Genomic DNA, 21064 nt, shown 5'->3' on the forward strand with positions numbered 1-21064 from the left:
TTGACTGATCCTTATCCAGAGCAAAGATTGGATTCATCCCAACAGAATGCACTCCAATAGTCCGCATCATACGATTGAGAGACGCATACTGTCTACGAAATGCATTATTGAGTGCGTGTCGGTATTTTTAGAGGCTGCTCGAAAAGTCACGTCGGGGGCTTGTAAGGTCAAGCGTCTTCTTTAACGATCTAATGATGTCTTTTCATTTGCTTGCTCAATTTGCGGAACGTCAACAAGTATAGGAAATGACTTTTATACAACGGAATTCCCAGAAGTGGGGGATTCGAATCACATGACGAGTGGATTTCAGTCACAAATTTCATGGCTTGACAAGTCATTCGGTTTGGATTTTAATATCTTTTTCTTCTTACTGTGGTGCGCCTTTTGATTTGAAAGTTCTTCGTGCCACCAATCTACGACGTTTACTTTCATCCGTCAGATGCAGGGAGGCTCTCTGTGTGAACTGTGAAGCTCGCTAGTTTAGCCCGACAGTTTAGCTCAGCACTAACTGGTCAAATATTAACAAAACTTGATGTAGATTACGCGTTGCATTGAGAGGAAAATAAAGTAATAGATTAGATACCATGGTTGGTGTTGAGGCGGTACACATCAACCCATAGACCTCACTCTGAAGACTTTTCTGGATGTGAGCATGTCCGCCATATTTGATGTGGCAGGGCCCCCGGAAACGAATACATGTCGACTCCACTCATAGAGGGACAAACCTGCAAAGTGTCCGTGTATGTGTCTCATTTAACCGTTTACACACTGGTCGATTTGGCAAACAGATTGGCACCCAAACACAACGTACTGAGTTCATCAATCTGATGATTAGAGATGTTTACTCCCACATTCAGCATATTTCAATATTTATCATCCCAGTCAGGGAGTGACACTAAAAAATAGTAACATGCACTCTGCTCAATAATGTAAGTATTCAGTTATTTTGTATGTTTTTTTTTTTTTTTGGAGAGATCATGTTTTTTTTTGGGGGGGGGGCAGTATTATCACGAATACTGTATATATTTCAACTGAGCAAGATTTTTTGACTTATGACCAAGTAATGACTTCATTTGACTTGATTGAAATTTGGTGGTGACCTGACTTGCCCTGCTTCTTTTTTTTTTTTTTTTTTTCTTCCTTCCTCAAAGTAACTTGAGACTTGAAGGTGATGACTTGAGACTTGACTTGCACATATGTGACCTACTACCACCTCTGTGAATTTCCAATCGTGTGATGATTGCGCGTGGTGACCGTCAGGCCGTCGACAGCCGTTTTGACATAAATGACATCTCCTCTATCGCGCGGGTATCATTACAAGCACTTCGCTTCACCTCAGTCCACCCGTGTCCCCACGTTCGCATTGCCCACCATGCGCTTTCCTGTCCGGGTATTATGTTGCATCTCCATGACTGTGAATAGTTGTGGAGTGTGTTACTCCATGAGAAACGAGGCCATAAAAACTTCACCTGAACTGACTTGTGTCTTTTTGAACAATAAGGGGAAAACCACTGAAAAGTGAGCCCTTCTGGGTAGAAATTCCAGTTCTGATCCACAAGGTCATGAAAACATACTTTGGCTCAGTCCTTGAAGTCAAATTCGGGCTTAGAAAGCATTTTTGGGGGGAATGTGAGGAGTCATAGAAGGAATGCATACACTTAAGTACCTGGACAAAAACAACTGTGACTTCTTTTGCTTTTTTTGGTGAACGGTGGAATGTGGAGTATACATTGAAAATTCAACTTCAAAAAGATTTGCCTTGGTATGAATTTCACTAATCAATATGATATTGGAAACATCAAAGCAAGTTACAGCCGAGACACAGTTTTCTTGTTTGCAGTGTACATTTACATAACTTTGCGCCGGCTCGGTCTGTGGCCCGATAACGTTCCGTGGAACTTTTCAAACGCTTCTTGTTTGGTTAGCGGTCAAAAATACACACATACACGCACGGGTTATCGGAGGATGGTGGAGATAAACAGTGGAAAGTTCACAGCAAGCCAAGGTCATGTTGCCATGTGTGACAGTAAACGTAGAACGTTTGAACTCCGGAATTGAACGGCTAACTTTGCAAACTTTGATCCGAGTGTTTTCATCTTGCTAACCTACTTTGTTCTCAGTGTCAAATTGTGAGTCAGTCGCGATATCATCCGGGCACACTTGAATTTTCAACTCTAGGCTTTTTGTACTCGATTTTGGAGTTTAAATCATGCAAAATTTGATTTCATGGCTTATATTTGAATATTCCAAACACCTTCGCACTCCTTGAATGCGGTAACCATAGTTACTGACAATTAGCGACGAGTTTGTGTTGCTAAGTGGACTATTTTAACAGTACATTTGGGAAACACACCCTCCTGAACAAAGAGCAGTGGGGACATATTCATGACTAATTTGCTATGGGTTGTCAACAAAATGAGCTTTTCTTTTCCAACCAGACTGTCTGTCTCCTGCTGCATGGGAGGTGGGGTGGCGGGGGGCGGGGTAACATCACAAAATTGCCGCCACGTGCACTCAAATGTCTGCTTTATAACAACAACTTTTACCTGATTGGCCAATACCCAAAAGCGAGTATTTATATACGACATCTGATTGGTTGCCGCCTCGGAGTCTATAGTGAACCGAGTGCAAATCTACCAGACAAGAGTTTCTTGCGCGTCTCATACTACGAGAAAGTAGTCCCGTGATGCAAATGTGTTTTCAGACAATACTGTCGGCCAGAAGTGTCTTTGAATAACATGTTGTGTAGTTCGCTCATTTTAGGACACGTATTTTGTGAAAGGCGGTGTTTTATACGCGTGATTTGAGCGAAAGGTTCGTCCTGTGTTAGCTGCGGAGGGATACTTAACGTCCCACTGCGCGTCAAAATATTGGCTCTGGGAAACCGCGTCAAAGCTCAGACAGCGGCAACTAGTCCTCAGGATACCTACACGCCGCGAATGACATTGCAACCTGCCACACTCGCGAGCGTTTCTAGGAAACTCGGGAATCTACGCTCGTTGTTGTTTTCATCGGAACCTAGTTTTGTTTTTGTTGGCGGTATCTCGAGTCTCGAGACCCTCCCAACCCAACTCGGACCCGCTTTCATGTCGGTTTTCAGGCACTGGTGTGCGACTTTACGGTCGTGACTCGAAGAGAACGGGCGCGGTGCGGCCAACTTGGCGCACTGCTGGACGGTCCACACCACTATTTAGACGGCGCCCGAACCCCCTAAAGTCTTACTAGTCGTTGTCGAAACCTCAACTGCCTGCCTTGGAACACCACCACCGGATTTTCGTTTTTACCTCCTCCTTTTTTTTCTAATATGTTGCTGTCAAAGTTTGGTTCATTTTCTCATATTTGCAACCCTTCGGGCATGGATCACATGCCAGTGAAAATTCAGCTTCAGCCGGGTAGGTAACCTTAACGTCTTGGTCAAAGCCGTTGCTGCGGGCGGGGAGAGTTGAAAGAGGTTAACGGCTAACTGCTGACCGGCTGTTGTGGAACTACTCGGGGAGCTAATGTTCGCCACACGTTGTCCCCCCGAAACAGTCAAAGTGGAGAAGGAGCCGTTCGAAAAGGTGTACCAGGTGGGCTCCGTGCTGGGGAGCGGTGGCTTCGGCACCGTGTACGCCGGCAGCAGGCTCTCTGACGGGGCACCGGTGAGTCGCGGGCGCAGTGGAGAAATTGGGAATTTCCATTTTATGCGACTTATTTCTAAATGTTTTCTTTGTGGGTTTTTAGGTGGCTGTAAAACACGTCGCGAAGGAAAGGGTGACCGAGTGGGGCTCAATTGTAAGTGTTTGTTTTGATGCAATGGAGGGTTGGGCTGCGTGTAATCCCCGCACTCATCATGGATTCCTTCTCTTTCGGGTCTCAGAATGGAAGCATGGTCCCGCTCGAGATCCTCCTGCTCAAGAAGGTCAGCTCGTCGTTTCGTGGAGTTATCAAATTGCTGGACTATTACGAGCGCGCCGACGGCTGGCTGCTGGTTATGGAGAGGCCGGAGCTCGTCAAGGACCTGTTCGATTTCATAACCGAGAAGGGCGCCCTGGACGAGGACGCGGCGCGGGGCTTCTTCCGCCAAGTCCTGGAGGCGGTGCGGCACTGCTACAGTTGCGGGGTGGTACACCGGGACATCAAGGACGAGAACCTGCTCGTGGATCTCCGCACCGGCGAGCTCAAGCTTATCGACTTCGGTTCTGGGGCGATTCTCAAGGACACCGTGTACACCGACTTCGACGGTAAGATGCTGCGTTGTTTTGGTGATTTCTGGCCCGGGCTTGCTTAGCGTTGCCCTTGTTGCACTCGTCGGTGCTATTTTCAGTCGCGGAGGCGTTCACCAGCCGGTGACGCAGTGGTATTTTTTTCCTCCTTTTTTCTTTTTTTTTTGGGGGGGTGGGGGTTTCCTCTCTTCATTAAATGTTGTAAATTTAATATTTTGTATTTGGTCTTGATTGACTCGTGAATCACATGGGAATCGAACGAACGGCAGTCTTTTTTTTTTTTTGCTGGGGGGGGGGCACTTTCCTCGTCATTGTTTCCATTTCAAATTGAGTCGTTGGTGCTTGTGACGAATCCATGCCGCGTGATTCACGTGGATCCATACTGTACCGGAATCGAACAGCGTGAGTCACAGTCGGGTAGTCGAGTGCCACGTAACGCGTTTGTTGTGAAACCCGAGCCGCCGCGTCACATGATGGGATCACGTTTCCTGCTCTGTTATGGTGGGGGAGGAGGGGGCGGTAGCCAGTTTGTTGTGATTGTACAGGGAGCTTCTTTATTTTTTGTGCATGACACAGAAACACCAAACATGTTTTTTTTGTGTGTGTGTACCCTCCATACTCACTGCTCCACCCCCCTCCCTCTTGATGTTTTTAGGCACTCGTGTGTACAGTCCACCAGAGTGGATCCGCTTCCACAGATATCACGGACGCTCAGCCACGGTGTGGTCGCTCGGCGTGCTGCTTTACGACATGGTGTGCGGAGATATCCCCTTCGAGCAGGACGAGGAGATCCTTCGGGGGAGAGTGTACTTCAGGAGGAGGGTGTCAGCTGGTGAGTGGGTGACGGGCTGAAAGGGCGCACGCAAAGATTGACTTTGTCGCCGCCTAGCTGCACTAATGGGATCTGGAATGAACCGGTGTGAAAGGACTAGTTTGGAGCGGTGTTTCCCAACCTTGATTGAGCCAAGTCACTTGTTTTCCTACAAAAAAAAAAAAAAGATCTTGCGGCACACCACCCTGGCATGATTTGTAGTTCATAAACAGTTATCATACAAATGAAGTGGACCATCCCTTTGCAGTTGTCATCCTAACGCCATCTCTTGATTCAACAGAGTGCCAGCAGCTGATTAAATGGTGCCTGGCCTTGCGGCCCTCCGACCGGCCCACACTGGAGCAGATCTGCGACCACCCCTGGATGAGGGTGTCGGCCGAGGTGCCTGAGTCCAATCCCGAGGAGCCGGCCGCCGGCGACATCCGCCTGCGGACCATCGCCACGGATTCGTCATCGAGCACAACCTCGAGCAAGGAGAGCCTCTGAGGAGCGGTCTGAAACACTAAAGACTCGCTGGGGGCGATGAGGAGGGGGCAAGGCCAGGCCGCAAGGAGTTAATGGACTCTCGTATGGTCGCCTGTGGCCGAGCTTGGCTGATCAATGGCCAACAACAGCTCCTTTTTTTCATTCAGTTAGCATCATACAAGTTGTTTCCTAAAGGGGAACATGTTGCTGTTTGGGTGCAACTGTTTGTTGTTGCTTCTCTTAATTCTCCCCCACATCTCCTTTTTTCATTCAGTTGATACAAGTTGTTTCCTAAAGGGGAACATGTTGCTGTTTGGGTGGTCTTACCAGAACTATTTATTCCCCCTCTGCCCTTCCCTTTGTCAGTAGGCTGGTGTATGCATCTGGCAAGGCCTTCCTATTCAGATATGGCTGCTCTCATAGAGCTTAGGAGAAAACTTTTTTTTCCCCAATGTTTTAATTTTGGAGTGCCTTTTTTTGGGGGGAGGGAAACGCTGCTTTTTCTGGGGGCTTTTCATCTCAGTTTTTTTTTTTTTTCCCTCGGATTCAACCTCAGTGATGGAGACCAAGTGCCTCCATCACGACAAGCCAAGTAGCCCCCAGCTGAGAGGCTGCGAGAGCATTAAAGAGTAGAGAATGGAATACTTGAAACACACACACACGCACGCAACTGTGTATCACTCTTCGAAGCTGCTCACTCACTCTATAGCCTGAACAGGTGTTTTGGAAACTGGATCCTGTCTTTCTGAATGTCTACAACATGTAAACACACACACACACACACACACCTCTGCCCCCCCCCAATCCCTCCTGCTGTGTTCAGCCATGCCTGTTGCGAGTTCTGTCGCGCCTCTTTAACTTTTTGCCCCCCGCCATCTCACTGCTTGACACTTCATGGTCCCCCACTCCTGGCCTCCCTCGGGGGCTCCTTGGGGTGTGAAATGCACAATCAATGCAATATTCATCAACTCTGTTGTTTTTTTTTGGGGGGGGGGCAAATATTGTACAGTGTGTTCCCCCTTCTGTCAGTGTGTAAATTTTTTTTCCCCCTTCCCATTTGCTTTTAATTTATTTGTAAACATGTAGACATTCCACGTTCTGTGGTTATTTATTTATTTATTTTCTATGCTTAAAACTCCCCTCCCTTTAAAAATAATTTTTGCATATCCTACTTGGCCTTTAGTTTGCATTCCTAACTTATTTTTACATTATCGACAATTTTTTTTTTTTTTTTTTAATTGTAGATGTGGAGGATGCACTGACAGTTGTCGATGTAAAGCAGATGAAATGAGTTTACTTAAAGTTGAAAGGATTTGAATGTTAACTACTTTGGAGATTAAATCCATCTGGTTTCTGTACTTTCAAGTTGAAGTTTTGAGTTGTTTGGGAAGCAAAACATTTGTGGTCTCCACACAGCCTCGATAACCTAGGGCTCACTGTTGCCACTCGGGGCTCCAAAGGATGAATTTTTTTTTTTGTTTGTTTTTGATACAAAATTTTCAATTAAAGACCCACTTTTATGTACAGAAACAACTGGTGGTGTGATTTTTCCCCCTCCCCCAAAATGCAAGAATGTCAATAAACCATGTAATTTTAGTTTATTTTTTTCACCCAACACAAGGGCCTGCCAGCATGACGGCACGAGACATCATAGCAGTCATGAACTGCATGACAATGTGCAGAAACCGCACTGCTAATAAGAGGCACATGTGGTTGGACGGAGCAAGTCACAGCTGGTGTGTTCAAACGAAGCCCCGTGCTTTTACCCTTCCGACCAAAACTAGATATCGTAACAAACTTGCGTTACCTTACTTGTGCTATCGCTGAAGCACTGCTGTTGCTAATGAAGACTTGGGTTCATTCATGAACTCAACTCTGCCCGAGCACTTCCAAAGCACCGACCCCGCTAATCCTCCCATTGTTTTACCGTCTCGCTGGCTTTTTGGCATGTAAATGAGGGCCATCTTTTTCTTCATCCCAAACCCTTGCAAATGATGATGAGGCCTCATCCACTCTCACTGTGAAATCCTCATTAAATGAAGATGGGTGGGCATATGGTCCGCCCTCCCCCACACACTTTTAGTCAACGTCCATGAGCCACACGACCATTGAAACATTCGCGCTTCCATGTAGAGCATTCAATCTGAGGTGGAGGTCGTAGGGGCCTCATCCAATGACATCATATGAAAAGTACGCGGATTACCACTAGCATACAAGGCGCTTTGGATGACTTCAAGAGACTTTCGTAGGTGACGAGTCGCCAGACAGAAGAGGAGGATGCCAGATGGACTCCAGGGGCCCTGAGGGCCCATGTTGGGCGCAGATGGGCCGGTGGGTGTCAACCCACACAGGCGGCACAGGCTGCGGTGCCAGCACCGAGAACAGGAAAAGACGAGACGAGAGATCACACTAGCGCTGCCAGCGATACTACGCTTCACACTAGTTTCTTTGTTTCTCGATGTATGTGTGTGTTTGTGTGTCCATGCGTCTGACCCCACTTTCAGGACACGCGGCCATCACAATGCACGAGTTCGCACTGGCCCATGCTATGTTGTGTCGAGGCGCGTGTATGCGCGCGCGTCATGGTCACAATACCAAACCAGCAGGAATTGTGGCAGAACAATGTCTTGAGAAATTCATTGATTTCTTACACTTGAGTGTAATGCCACAATTAAATCTAGACTGACGCCTGTGCCTCGTACTTTAAGAATCTCTGTCATCATTGTTGCATTATCATCAACTATTAACATTGGGGTAAAAGGCAATGAAGTATAACCGTGGTAATCCAAGACGAGACAATAACCATAGCAATAGAAATACAGTTTTCCTCTTCAACTTCAGCCAGTTAGTTATGGTTTATTGCACTCTAAATGTGGCAGCATAAATGGTATAAATTGTTTTCTTTATGTCACACTATACATTATACTTTTTAGCACTAAATAAAGCGTACTTTTAGGGGTACAATATTATGCAATATACAAACAGACGTTTACAGTAATCATGTGTATCATGCATGCCAGGCCTCTAGTTGGCGCTGTCACTTTGAGGAGAAACATGCGCAGCAACTTCCTGTCCTCGCAGTCCAAACGTTCATGTCCAAATATCAAAACCCTTATGTGATGTGATAAATGAATGACGGTGAGTAATGCGGATCTACTTCACACTTCAGTGAGCCACCCATGAAGTAAATATATACGTTGTAGGAGAAACGTTCGTCAAAAATACTAGTGTTAGCACCAATGCTACCACGTCACTTGATGTTCCGCCATGACTGTTTCTATCGTGGCTTTCTCGCTACTTGCCCACATTCAACAATGGCTCCGTTTTCAGCGCTGTTAATGAATATAATGCTTTTATTTAAAAAAAATAAGTCACCATTGATGTTAACAGCTTTGTGAACATAGTACAGCCTCTACCCTCAATCTCCCAATATACTTAACTAACATTTAGGCTAGTAATTAGTTCGCCATTTCTATTAAGCTTACAATGGCTTGGCCCTCAAGCAAACAAAGCAAGGGCCCAAGGTGTGCTTGAGTAAATTTGGTACGGAGGAACTCACGCAGAAGACCTCAAGCCCATGAAATACCTTTGGCACAAATGAGAAATGTGGTGGTGGTTTTCTTTTTCATTTTCACATCCTGTAGGTGCAGTGGCCTCATGGACAAAATACTGTGGCCTACATGGTGTTGATGTGTAGTCCATGTGTTAACTTGATTTTTCTTCAACCTTCCTGGGATTCAGTTTGAACCTTCTCGATGTGTTGTGTAGATATTGCCGCTCACTGCGGAGGTCTCCTGCTCTCTGCTGGGACTTAGTGCCTCATGGTCTGGTCCTGGTGTTCATTAAAAGCTGCGCTGCTGCCAGTGGAGGAGTACCTGGCTGTGAGGCTGGAGGGAACCTGCTGCTCACCCTGAAGGAACTCTTTGTTCTGTGGAACACCATGTATCGGCACTGTAAACATGAGCGGTAAGTGTGAGCACACACTGAGATAAAATGTTGAGGTGTTCTTTCATGTTTTTTTTTTTTTTTTTTTTTTGAGGGCACGTGTTCAAGCACAGACATCATTGGGAGTTAACAAAAGCAAGGATGGAAGAAAAAAAAAGTTAAATTAAAAAATAATGACTATTACCGGAGAGTAATTGGGTATCTTCTCTGCTGTCACAGTCGATTGTGCTGAAGGACACCTTGTCAGTCACGTTTTGTTCGGAGTATCCCTACGACTTACCCGACTCACGCGTGCATGAAAAATTCATCTGTGTTTTGTTTTTGTCGTTTTGGCGCATCTTCCTACCATTCCGGTTCTTTCGCTGAACTACCAGTGCAAATGTCACAGCCTCATAGACAGACAGTTTACGAGTCTTGCAGAATAAACTCTTGAGATTGGAAAAAAAAACCCCAAAACACTTTAGGCTCTTGTTTAAAGAGTGAAGTCTGGTGTGCCTCCTCGGTGACGATGATTAAAGGCCGAGCGTTGGCCACAGGTATGCAACAGCCACTTGAGGCTCAGCACAGCTAGCGGGAATGTATGGGAGCTTACTGTACTTTCACCATGAGAATATGTAGAACCATATGGATGGCTGCGGAGAGCCTGGGAATCTGTTTGAACTCAAAAGGATGGAACAGTTATGGATGGGGGCCGGCTTTCCAGGAATGTTTCAAAATGAAATCCGAAACCCTGCAAGAATTCAGAATGATTTTGTAGTCCCAAGTCATTTTTTTTTAGACAAGATTTTGGACTTGCTCGGCAGTTAATCCTGTCGAAGAATCAGTTTCGTTGAATCGATATATAGCATTCTTAGCCCATTTTACTGGAATATATCATCACAGGGCCTGCTATTTGGAAGTGAGTTCCGATGTTGTTTTTTTAGTGCATTTACAGTATTTGTTGGAAAATTAATCACATTAATTTCACATTAAATTCCCTTGAAAACAGTCACACCAGTCCCTTGCTGATGTGGAACATTGCGATCCTGCCACAGTGCGAGCGAGCGAGGCATGCGGTCACAGTTTCGCTGACCTCAGAGTCTTTGAATTGGAAGAAATGTGAGAATGTTTCGCACCCTCGGGTGGATCGATGCCACAGCAAGCGCGTCAATGCAACAATTGTGTCGTCAGTTTCACGATGACACTCCGGGTCCGACATCGTGAATGAAACACGAGTTTAGATTTAAAAATCACTTCATTGTATCTTCACCTAGCCTGGATCGCCGCCCCCCACCCCTCTGTTGTTTACCTGTGGCTCCGTATCCACGGCGATGGCCAAAGTCGTCACGGCGATTGTGTTACAACCAGGACATCCAGTTCCCAGACAAGGGGGGAAACGTGGTATTCCCACTAAGAATAATGACGATAATACTAAGCCGGTAGTGTTCCCGAAAGTCAATCACAAAGCAAGAACATATAGTAACTCCATGATGTAAAAAAAAATTGGATCTGCTGTAATTCGGTTCAAGTGTGAGTGCTGAATCCCCCCCACCCGCGTCTCTGCAAAAGCGAGCGCTTGCATTTTTATTGGAGCAAGTAAAGTGCATCATAACGCAGTGTAACCTGCAGCGCAGAAACTCAGATGCGGGCCGAGCGCAACTAGGTCACACGCGGCATCAGAGCAAGCACGCACGCAGCAAAGTGCAAATACGGTCGTGTGCGAGGAGGTCGCTGCTCTCGGCCTACTTTGCGCTGCCATCCTGCAGCCTTTGCGTGGCACGTCATGAAGAGAGGGACGCACGCATGCGATGGGAGCGCCGCGCAATGTGTTGACACACCACGCCGGCCTCCTCGCAGATTCTAAAACTCCCATTTTTAAATTTTCCGAACGATAGTTTGCAAAAGTAAATGGACCTCTCAAGTATTGGATGGCGGCCATTTTAAACGTGAGTGTGCAGCACACTTCTGTCAACATTAGTCTTTCATTTCGGAAATACTTAGCTCCATTGTCAGCGTGCGTAAATTACGAGCCTTTTCCTTTTGAATTTCCGGTTAAGCGTGAAAATAGACCATGCGAGAGGTCAGCCGATCGATAAAATGTGCTTGAAGGCTTCCCTCCGGTTGTAATTCTTTTCCCTGGCAAAGCAGAAGCAAATGGCAGTGATCCAAACGTGGGTGGCAAAGGCACTCAGGTGGATGGCAAAGGTCCCGAAAGGACTTTGTTACTCAACAAACCGTGATGATGCTGCTGCTGCTGCCAATTTTGTTTTTTGTCTTTCAGTTTTGTTTTATAAGGAAGGAGGAGGAAGCCATTAGCTCAGTAGCTTAAAAGAATGCACTCAGTGAGCAGCTGAGCTTACTTCCGCTCCACCAACTTGGAGTCCAGCAGCACGGCAACACAGGCAGCCCCCCCGGAGCCGCACTGTGGCACACACGGATGAGATTGCCTTACGCGCCCAAGCCCCATTATTGCGCTCTGTGTGTGTTTATTCATGTTTGCGTCTCACCGGATTATCTGCGGTGACGTCGCCGCGGAAGGTTACGACTATCAAGTGACTGTTGTCATATGTCACATCGGCGTCGGGACTTTTCCATTGTGCGTAAACAATGTGCTTAATCTTGTCCATTTGTGTGGGCATATATGCGATAAGGCGGCCGCGGGCTCGGCATTATTGCGACCTTTAAAACGATACGGCCGGCCATTTCGGCGGGGTCAAACCTCTGCGTATTAGCTCGACTTCCGGCGTTGATGAATTGGTACGGAAGCTAATTTGTTGCTACGCGGTCTGACCGCGTTGGCGAGTGACATCATCTCTGGTCAACAGGAGCTGGAGGTTGATTCGCAAAGGGCCAGCTGTCACCGAACATGCGGATGACATCACGGAGAGGCAAATTGTCTTGTTTGCATGGGGTGTGGACAAAAGTATTGGGACACAAGACGTGACGTTGATTCCACGGTCGGAGGGCGCTCGTTCACATGCCGAGTTTGTACATTTGCGATGAAGTGGACAAGCGCCCTTTATTATTTTGGTCTGCTGTCCATACTTTTCATGACATTTAAATTTGGCCATGTGCTGTGAGACGAATGGAACATATCTTCCGTGGCTAAATAAAAGTTGGGGAACCCCGTGCTCACCCTTATCCTTTATTTCCCCTTGTGAATTTCCATTGAACTCAACATGCTTGAAGATAGACGTTTATATGCTGAGACGATGTGAAGGATTTCCAACCGGCGGGCTTTTGGGGGGAGGGGCAAAGACGGAGTTCAGTGGTAGGCCGCAGCACAAGTGCCGGTCATCTTAAGCTCGGGGCTAAAAAGATAGCATCTTGGACCGTATAGGTCGCTCATATGCAGATTGAATGCGGTCACGGTTGAATGTATCTCTTTGAACTCAGTCAAGCTTGAAATGTCTCTCGTGGAATCATGTAAAAAAAAAAGTCGCGCTGAATGCGGCTTTTAAATGACAACGTTATAAACATTAACAACATGCGAGGTGTCCTGGCTGGTCCGCCGACGATCTTGAAATCCCTAAAGAAGCTGAGCCCAGGTTACCGCGGCGACAACAAAGCGGCCTTTCCCCGCATTTCAAGCCGGCATGTTTTGCGTTGCCAAAAAGTGACATCGTGTAAGTTGAAGTATGGCCTTCGAGCAGACAGAAGCAAGTCTCTTCTGGCCAGTTCAGTGTCATCAGCTTTTATGAGTTGTTCTTTTAGTGTGTTAGCAAGTACTCGAGTTCCAGGAAAAAGAAAAATGTTTCATGGAAGACAAAGTGAATCAAAGTGCGCCGTCAAGTCACTGACATTTATTGCTTTCCAGAAGCTTATTTTAGAACAAAGTGAATCCATTTTAGGAGCAAACAAAGTGTCAGTCGAGTGCCTCGGGGAGCAAGTCATCCTCCGATTCATGACAGCCATCTTGTTTTTGATCTTGTTTTGGCCGCAGGCGTTGTGTGACGTCGTGTTGATGTTAAATGCCACCGCCTGGCTCCCGTGTGTATTTGACACATGTTTGTCCAGCTCTTGTTGCCTATGCTGGCTAAAAATAGAATGGTAGTGATCCACTCGGTTACTGTTTAATTATTCAAGAGCTGGAAAAGGCTAAACCGCTACGGCTGCCGCGTCCGCCCTCCTCGGACTCTTTATTTTGTTTCCAGGATGTCAAGTGGACGCGGCGAGTGCGTGTCACCTTGTCATTCGTTTGCCACCGCGTGATAACGTCTTCTAAGCCCCAGTCGGGCTCAGTCGGGCCGCATGCTGAATAACATCCCACGTCACTGGAGTAAGCCGCGTCACATGTTCTTTCCATATTTGCCTCCCTAACTAGTGCCCGCTGTGACAAAGCATTTATTGGGTCTGGTTTACGATGTTGTCTGCACAAGCGTTCAATGCTGTGCCTCATAGTACTTGGGAACATGACATTTTGTTTCCCCCCCCCAAAAAAAAATTGACTTTCGTGTTTATGAGTATTAAAAAAAAAAAAAAAAAACACCCATCTGTATTTAAAGCCTGCAACAGTCACCTGTTAATAAGGTGAGATCAATATAGGTCATCATTCACAACAAGCAATTCAAAATATGAAAAGCAGCAAATAACGTCTGGATAAGAAATGTGAGCCATATGCAAATTGACCAAAATATGAAACCACACTGTCCATTTTATTGATACCATCTTTGTTGCGATGAACAGGGAAGTGCAGTTTAGGGGAATTTTTTAAATGAGCTCCACAGAAAAGCATAAACGCGCTGCCGGATGTAATCGTCCCAGTGTCACCGCTAACACTTACATTTACATATTCATATGAGCGTACTAACATCTAATTTAAGGCTTGTCTCTTAAAACCCATTCAGTGCCAGCCATTTTCAGATCCTTCATTTTCCTACGTGGGGTGGGGGGAAAAATGTAACTGCATAAAGACAAACCTGGATTCTTTCAAAAAAAAAAAGTCCTTCGCACGAAGCCACACACAGACGACACACACAAAAGAGAAATGTGGTCTGATGCGGATGCTGACACTTGGAGCTCAATGGTGACATCCTGCAAACGAGCGCTCGCTCCTGTCAAACAAAAGCCACTCTCGGGCCCGGGGCCCTGGAGGTAGATCCCCTCATTTACAGTTGGGACAGCAACAAGCCCGCATGCATTCAGTTGCCGAGTTCACTCGGTTCGCCGCTTGGCAGCATCCGTGCAAGCGGTTTGCCGCCAGTCACACGCACGCACAAACGCATGAACCCCTCTGAACCCCCTCCCGGCACCCGGAGCACGTAAACAGCGAGGCATGCCGGGAATGCCCACGTGCATTGATAGACCCGTTTTTGTGCCACCGGTGGCATTTGTTTGGTTAATCACGCTGGCGTCCATTGTTATTGGCCGGGCGAGGGGCGGGGCCTCCTCGCTCCGCTGAAAGAACCTCTGAGCATCAGCAACATACTGCTTTGCTTTCATCAGGGGTTATAGGATCCGAGCGAAGCATCAACTCTTGTCATGCATTTTATAAATGTATTGTTCGGGCTTCAATCTTCCGCATGGACTCAGCACCTCGCTTTTCTGCTTGCTCGTTGTTAAAAACCGTGCGCCTCTACTGCTCGGAATTTAAAGGAAATGAGTGGAACCGCTTCCACTGGATGTGAAACAAGCCCGCTGTGTTCACTCCCGCAACGGCGCAAACGCCCATTTGTACGTGCGCCCGAAAATACCAAAAACGAGAAAACATCGCCCATGCGCACGGTTAGACTGCACTTTGCGCGAGACTTGCGCTGATCACAAAAAGAGGGCTCTTTGAATTTGATATCATTTTTGATACCAGACACTAATTAGGGAAAGATGTCTGAAGCACCAAATCCAAACATTCTAACCACCGATCGGACTGACTAGTTAATTTCTTCTTTTTTGTTTTGCCCATTAATTTAATGTGATCAGTTTTTATTGCATTGCTTTTCTTTGAACAAGTGGCCTACCGAGGAAAGATGCCACTAGTTGCAAGGGACCTTTCCCAGCAAGTCATTCTGTATGTCTTCATTTGTCTCATCCAGATGTTTCGTTGGCTGTGAACGCCCGTCAGCTGCCGTCTCGGAGAGTACAAATCATCGGGTTTTCCGGAAAGCGTCCAGAGCGTGTACGCACACGTCCAAGTATCACCGTATCAACAACGAAGAAGTCAAGGTAGCAAAATCTTTATCCTTGGTATGACTCAACACAAGTGAATCAAAACATTGTCATAGTTAAGATTGCATCTGTTAGAATCCGAAGACTATCCAGAAAAAAGGGATCCTGACTATTAGTATTCCCCAAACCCCCCCCATTGACCAATCTGTCCCCGAAGCGACTTGTATAGAAGAGCATTTGTTCTGATTGTCATTTGCATCAGATTATTTTTTTTCTAAATCACAAAACACCTGGATGGGTGAGATGAGGTGTGGGGTGACAGCGCAAGCCCTTCATTTCCCTCCGGAGCTATAGCACCAACACAGCAAGGCTATTGTGATCATTTCCGTGTGATGTGGTCAGGTGGGGGATTTTGGAGAGCCAGAAAGGAAAAAAAAAAACCCACGACAACAGGCACATTGTTTCACCTGTGGGCAGGTGTGTGTGTGTGTGTGTGTGTGTGTGTGTGTGTGTGTGTGTGTGTGTGTGTGTGTGTGTGTGTGTGTGTGTGTGTGTGTGTGTGTGTGTAAACGTGTTCCAAAACACACACAAATTTGTCCAAACAAGTCTTTAAGATCATTCCCAGTTTCCCATAATCTCCAAGTCGGGGTGGTTCCCCTTCAGCCAAACAGAGTTGCCAGTGTCCAGCGGAGGAGCAAGGTGACGCCACTGGGCCACACTGAAGCCGTTGTTCCGAGCCGCATACGAGGAGCGGGGAAGGGGTGCGGGGTGGGGGGTGCAAGGACAGGGCCTGGGAATGTGCTGGTGGTGATGGTGGCAGGAATTTCAAGAGGGGAGACCGCCATTGAAACGCAAGGATTCGTATATGTGAGACGTGGGGCGGGTAAAAGTTATATCTGCTCCCTGCAGGTACTGCAGAGGTACTAGGTTTGTCCTGCATATTATTCCCAAGCCGCCCAAAAATATGAAGCCTACTTACGTCGTATAAGGCAGTAAAAGAGCCAATGTATGCGCAACGAAGACCTGTCTGCCATCTAGTGGTGATATGTGTTCGTAAAACTTAAAAGTACATTCGACCCCTGAAAATTCGGAATTTGGGATTCGCATATTCCTAGATTTTTTTTCCTTTTGTTTTTTCCAGTATTTCCAGTAAATGCGATTAAAAAAAAAAGTAAAGTGCCCATCTCTGAACTACACTAACAGTCCAACCTGGTTCAGCTTTTTCTTTTTTTTGCAACCTGCTCGTTGTCAGGTAGAAGTTCACATCTCTTAGTTCAACAATCTGGCTTTGCAACCGAGGACGATTGTAATGAATTACGACTTGAGTGAGCAAAGTCGGTTCTGGGGATGCGGACCTGGGCTTGCCTCCATCTGGCAGTGTCTGCAACCTCTTTAAGAGCCGACTGTTGCTAGGACGTAAAAGCCGCCATCTCCTGCACTCAATAACCGTTTTTTTCAGGGTGTATTTCGAGTAGTTTAAAAAGAAAAAAAAACATTGTCCTTTTGTACTTGATTAATTTTACAGCAGAGAGAAAACAGCAAAAATGGGCCAATTTCTTTTCATTTTTTTTTTCCTCTCGATTTTTCGTCTTTGGTGGGAGTCTTTGGATGTCATTACTTTTGTCATATGTTGCGTCGGCGTGTAAAAAAAACCCCAGAAGTCTGCTGATTTCAAAATGGCTAATATCGTTCAATTAATTTGGCCAGCCGATTAATTGGTCGGGCCCTGAGTTTAAATGACACATTTCAAGTTTATATAGGAGGTAGTTACGGATGAACATGCAGTTAGCCTCGAAGTGTGAACGACTGAGCTTCGGCCGAGGTCTGATTGTATGAAATGATATATTTTAGCCCGTCCAGCGTAACATGTACATAGTTGCTTGAAGATGACAAACGCGCATCCACGCGGGGCTCAAGTTGGGAGTCTGTTACATAATCCCCGCTCTGCTCGTATCCATCTGGGAATACTCTTTTTGGCACTTTCCAGCGTGTGTGAGTGTGTGTAGGCGAGATAAAGATGGGAAAAAGTCAAGTGAGTCGGTGTATGTGTGTGTGTGTTTGTGTGTACGGGCATGAGCCTCATACGTTTTAGCTGCACGGATGCAATTTATAAATATGTCGAAGTGTTGAATAGAGTCCCCGGATGGTTTGAATGGAGTGACAGCGAAGCAACGCATGAGCATCGCCATGAATGCAAGTCCCAATGTGTGCGCGGGGGCGGCGAGCAGGCTGCTGCGTGGGCTCCTCGCTCCTTGCCTTCCTTCCCTTCTGCAATGCAATGTGAGACACTTGCACTCGGCCGCGCCATTCACAGCCGGGCCAAGCCGGAACCGCGTTGTCGCTTTGGCCGCGGCCACGCATGTCCGCTCCAGCGTTATGTAAACCTGCCAGATCAAGCTGTGCAGTCATTTGCTCGCGCGCTTCATTTACATTTCAAGTGACGGAAATGGGCGGCAGGGAGTGCAGGCCTGAGCTCGAACGGCGGCGCGCCGTTGACTGAACTGCAAATCAATAAGGCGCTTGCTTGTGATGTTTGACCGTAATCCTGCTCAAGGGGTCAGCCTTGCCTCCTGACCTGAACTCCTTCTAACATGTGCAGTCTGATCTCTTAAGCGTTTGCTCCTTTTCACACTCGACGGTCTCGCTGACAGAGACGTTCCCCCTCGCGCCGATCTGAACTTTGACGACTACCTCAAATGTTTTCTGTCACGCCTCGTTTTACAATTTATAGCATTACTCGTAACTGCTTAAAATAAAGGAGGATCTGATCGCACTTTTTTTTTCCAATAACTCCACTCTTGAGTATCGTGACAGAGGCTCCCTGAGTACCCATACCTGGAATTTGTACTTGAGTTAAAATTTGGGACAATTGCAACCCCAAATAGAACCGTGTACCAAATGGACGATGCGAAATGCCTTTTAAAAAGTGTTTCGCAAAATGCTTTGCATAAATTTGTCGTAAGGCAGCTCAACAAACCGCGTGCACTCAGTGTGTCTTTATGTTTGTAATAAAACACCCAAAAAATGTTATCTTAGCACTGATCACCACTCGAGGGCGTATCCCTATCAGAGAAAACCATCAGGGGAAGTCACGGTTGTTTTTGTAACGACAGAGCGGATCAATGTCTTTTTTTAAATTGTTTTTACTGGCAGCACCGTCAACTACAGATTGGGGTCCTTCGGCCACGCGGCTCAAGAGGGCACCGGCTCATGACAATAAATCACATCGATGGGGGGGGTGGGGGACAAATTCTGCTTGGTGAGTCCCGTCCACAGCTGCGTGTGGCCTTTGAGTGAGTGGCTCTCGTGTCCAGATGTTTCTGGCTTTTTCTAGCCATTCGATGTGCTGGCCGAAGGGGGCGCAGGCAACAAGGTGGCCACCTAATGGCCGGATGTGTCCACGCAGGAGCTTTATTTCATCAGAACCATGTTAAATTGATACGGAACAAAATACTTAAGTATCCTGTTTTTCTGAATTTATAATCAATTAATGAATCTCTTCTTGTGATTGTGCCCGTGTGCCAATGTGGAAGAAGTGGCTTTGTGATTGGCCAGATATGCAGGATGTCCAAAAAGTGCTGAGCATACAGAGAGGCGCTGCGGCTTATGCGCTGAGCCAGCATCCCTCATCACTGTGTGTCTGAATGTAAACCCCAACAACACACAAAATGTCCGACCGTTTCAGGTTCAGCTTTTATTGTGCCGTAATCCCCCGCTTATTTGCCGGTCACTTTTCACAAATTCAACTCGTCATACTTAGTGTCTTTTTTTTTAATGGAATTCTGAATTTTTGTGCTCTTTCCGAAGGGCCCTAAAATGCCACGAGAGGGTGCCAAAGTCTCCTTTAAAAAATATATCTGGATCCCATTAATTTTATCCTGTACAACCACTTGATGCAAGTAATGGAGTCAATTCAACACAGCTTCCGCTCTTCGCAGAGGATAAAAACTTTGTGCTGCCGCAAATACTGAAAATCTGCGACGAACTGACACCTTCGCAAAAGGGATTGTAACTGCCTGTAGATGCCACAAGGTGGCAGCACTGCACTACTTACTGTATGTCTTGATGTAAATTCTCTAATCACCTACAAGGCACATCCTTGCCGTCATGATGCCGCCAGATGATACTAAAACATTTAACCTGAGCACAAAAACAGCAAAAAATGAAGCTTAGTTTTTGAAATACACAATTATAAAAATCAACGAAAAAGTGCCGCAAAGTAGCCTCACTGGTGGTGGTTAGCGCTCCCATTCAGCAAAAACAAAAGTCCTCCCAATTGATAACAGCCCGGAAATGAGTTCCTACAGAAAACGACGCTCGGTTCTTTTTCCGATCGGCTCCTGTAACAAGGGCGCAAGTGCAATCGATGCGCGTTGTTGTTACCCTGACAGGCCGCTTTTCCGCTCCCTTTAGGGCCCGTGTGGTTTTTCAAGCATCACAACAGTCTCGTGTTCTCTCTTATTATGTCGCTGCCAGACGCCCACTGAACGGCACTATCAAATAAAAGAAGGATCAGGGAAGATGATGACCCAAACAAGCGAGCAAGCCGGTCCAACGCAGGGGGGCTGAAAAAAAAAATGCCGCCCTGCAATTTAAGGCTATAAGAAGCAAACAACAACACAGAAGACCACAAAATACAACACGGAGAGTGATAGTTAGGTGCGCACGTGTTATTTGCGAGCCACTTATCTGCCGGAGTGCCAGTGTCTTCGTTTCCAGTGCCTTCTATTTTTATTTCCTACCCTCAGCTCATTTCGGTCCTCAGCGATCCAGAAAGTTGGACCGGAACGCACCACAAAAATGACAGCCAACAGGCGTACCTCCTGCACACTTTGTTGTGTAAACACTCCACACCAACAGGGGGCAGTAGTCTAAATAACAATAGTTCTAGTGAAAATGTTCTTCGTTTTCCTCTTTGTCAATTAATATAAGATGATCCTCCATGAGCTTTGAGAGATCAAAGCAGGAGTCCTTCTGATTTTGAACAAGATCCAAGTCTACTGATTTTTTTTTTTTAATCCCATGTTTGAGGTAGTGAATTGCCAAGCGTTTTTCCAGTCCTTTCGTTCTTGTTCAGGTGAAAGTAACTGGCTCGTTCCTTATTGACTTGCATTTCTACATGACTGCTCATATTATTGCTCTGAGAACTCTGCATCGTCATGTGATGACTCAGCATGAGCGAATCCTTCAGCGCATGATTTTTACTTTACCGTCCGCAAATACGCTGGAAAATGGAACACGTGTCCTTCCAGCAATACTAATCCCCCCTGACGCCCGTCGCCTGTTTCCTCACTGAGCCTTTGTGTGTGTGCGCGTGTGTGTGTGCTGCATGTCCCCGACTCTACCCACAGAATCCCCTTCAGACCACCACCTCCGTCCCGCTCCTTGTCTGTTTACGCCCTCCGGTATCAACAAGGCCCGAGCGCCATGGCAGCGAGCGGCGGCTACGTGGGGAAGCAAAACACGTGCGTCTGCTTCCAACCAGGCTTTGCGGCTAGTTTAGGGGAGGGAGGAAAGGAATTGGGGGGGGGGGGGG

The 21064-nt window shown here is 46.6% G+C and overlaps 2 protein-coding genes across 3 annotated transcripts in view; both read left to right on the forward strand.

Annotated features, from left to right (window-relative positions):
* The first annotated feature begins 2686 nt into the window (after window positions 1–2686).
* On the forward strand, window positions 2687–7032 carry pim3 (Pim-3 proto-oncogene, serine/threonine kinase). The gene is made up of 6 exons (XM_019893682.1): window positions 2687–3392; window positions 3532–3641; window positions 3724–3774; window positions 3860–4223; window positions 4861–5037; window positions 5318–7032. Exons 1-6 carry the CDS (start codon window positions 3305–3307, stop codon window positions 5521–5523), a joined length of 996 nt encoding a protein of 331 aa, XP_019749241.1. The 5' UTR covers window positions 2687–3304; the 3' UTR covers window positions 5524–7032.
* A 1375-nt stretch (window positions 7033–8407) lies between these two features.
* The window catches only part of LOC109530085 (tyrosine-protein phosphatase non-receptor type 12-like), a 39964-nt gene continuing 27307 nt past the window's right edge, over window positions 8408–21064 (forward strand). The window contains exons 1-3 of one of the 2 annotated variants that reach the window (XM_019893641.1): window positions 8408–8640; window positions 9271–9468; window positions 15456–15585. The gene's annotated coding sequence lies outside the window, so the exon portion shown is untranslated. Of the gene's footprint in view, window positions 9469–15455; window positions 15586–21064 lie in introns of both variants that reach the window. The other variant, XM_019893640.1, reaches the window with a different exon arrangement.

Source organism: Hippocampus comes, unplaced genomic scaffold (assembly GCF_001891065.2).
Source record: "Hippocampus comes isolate QL1 unplaced genomic scaffold, H_comes_QL1_v1.1 scaffold161, whole genome shotgun sequence".
NCBI classification, from domain to species: Eukaryota; Metazoa; Chordata; class Actinopteri; order Syngnathiformes; family Syngnathidae; genus Hippocampus; species Hippocampus comes.

Coding starts and splice junctions, on each gene's coding strand:
- pim3 (XM_019893682.1), top strand. CDS start 3,305: ATGTTGCTGTCAAAGTTTGGTTCATTTTCTCATATTTGCAACCCTTCG. Junction 3,642..3,723: donor GGCTCTCTGACGGGGCACCG/GTGAGTCGCGGG, acceptor GTGGGTTTTTAG/GTGGCTGTAAAACACGTCGC. Junction 3,775..3,859: donor TGACCGAGTGGGGCTCAATT/GTAAGTGTTTGT, acceptor TTCGGGTCTCAG/AATGGAAGCATGGTCCCGCT.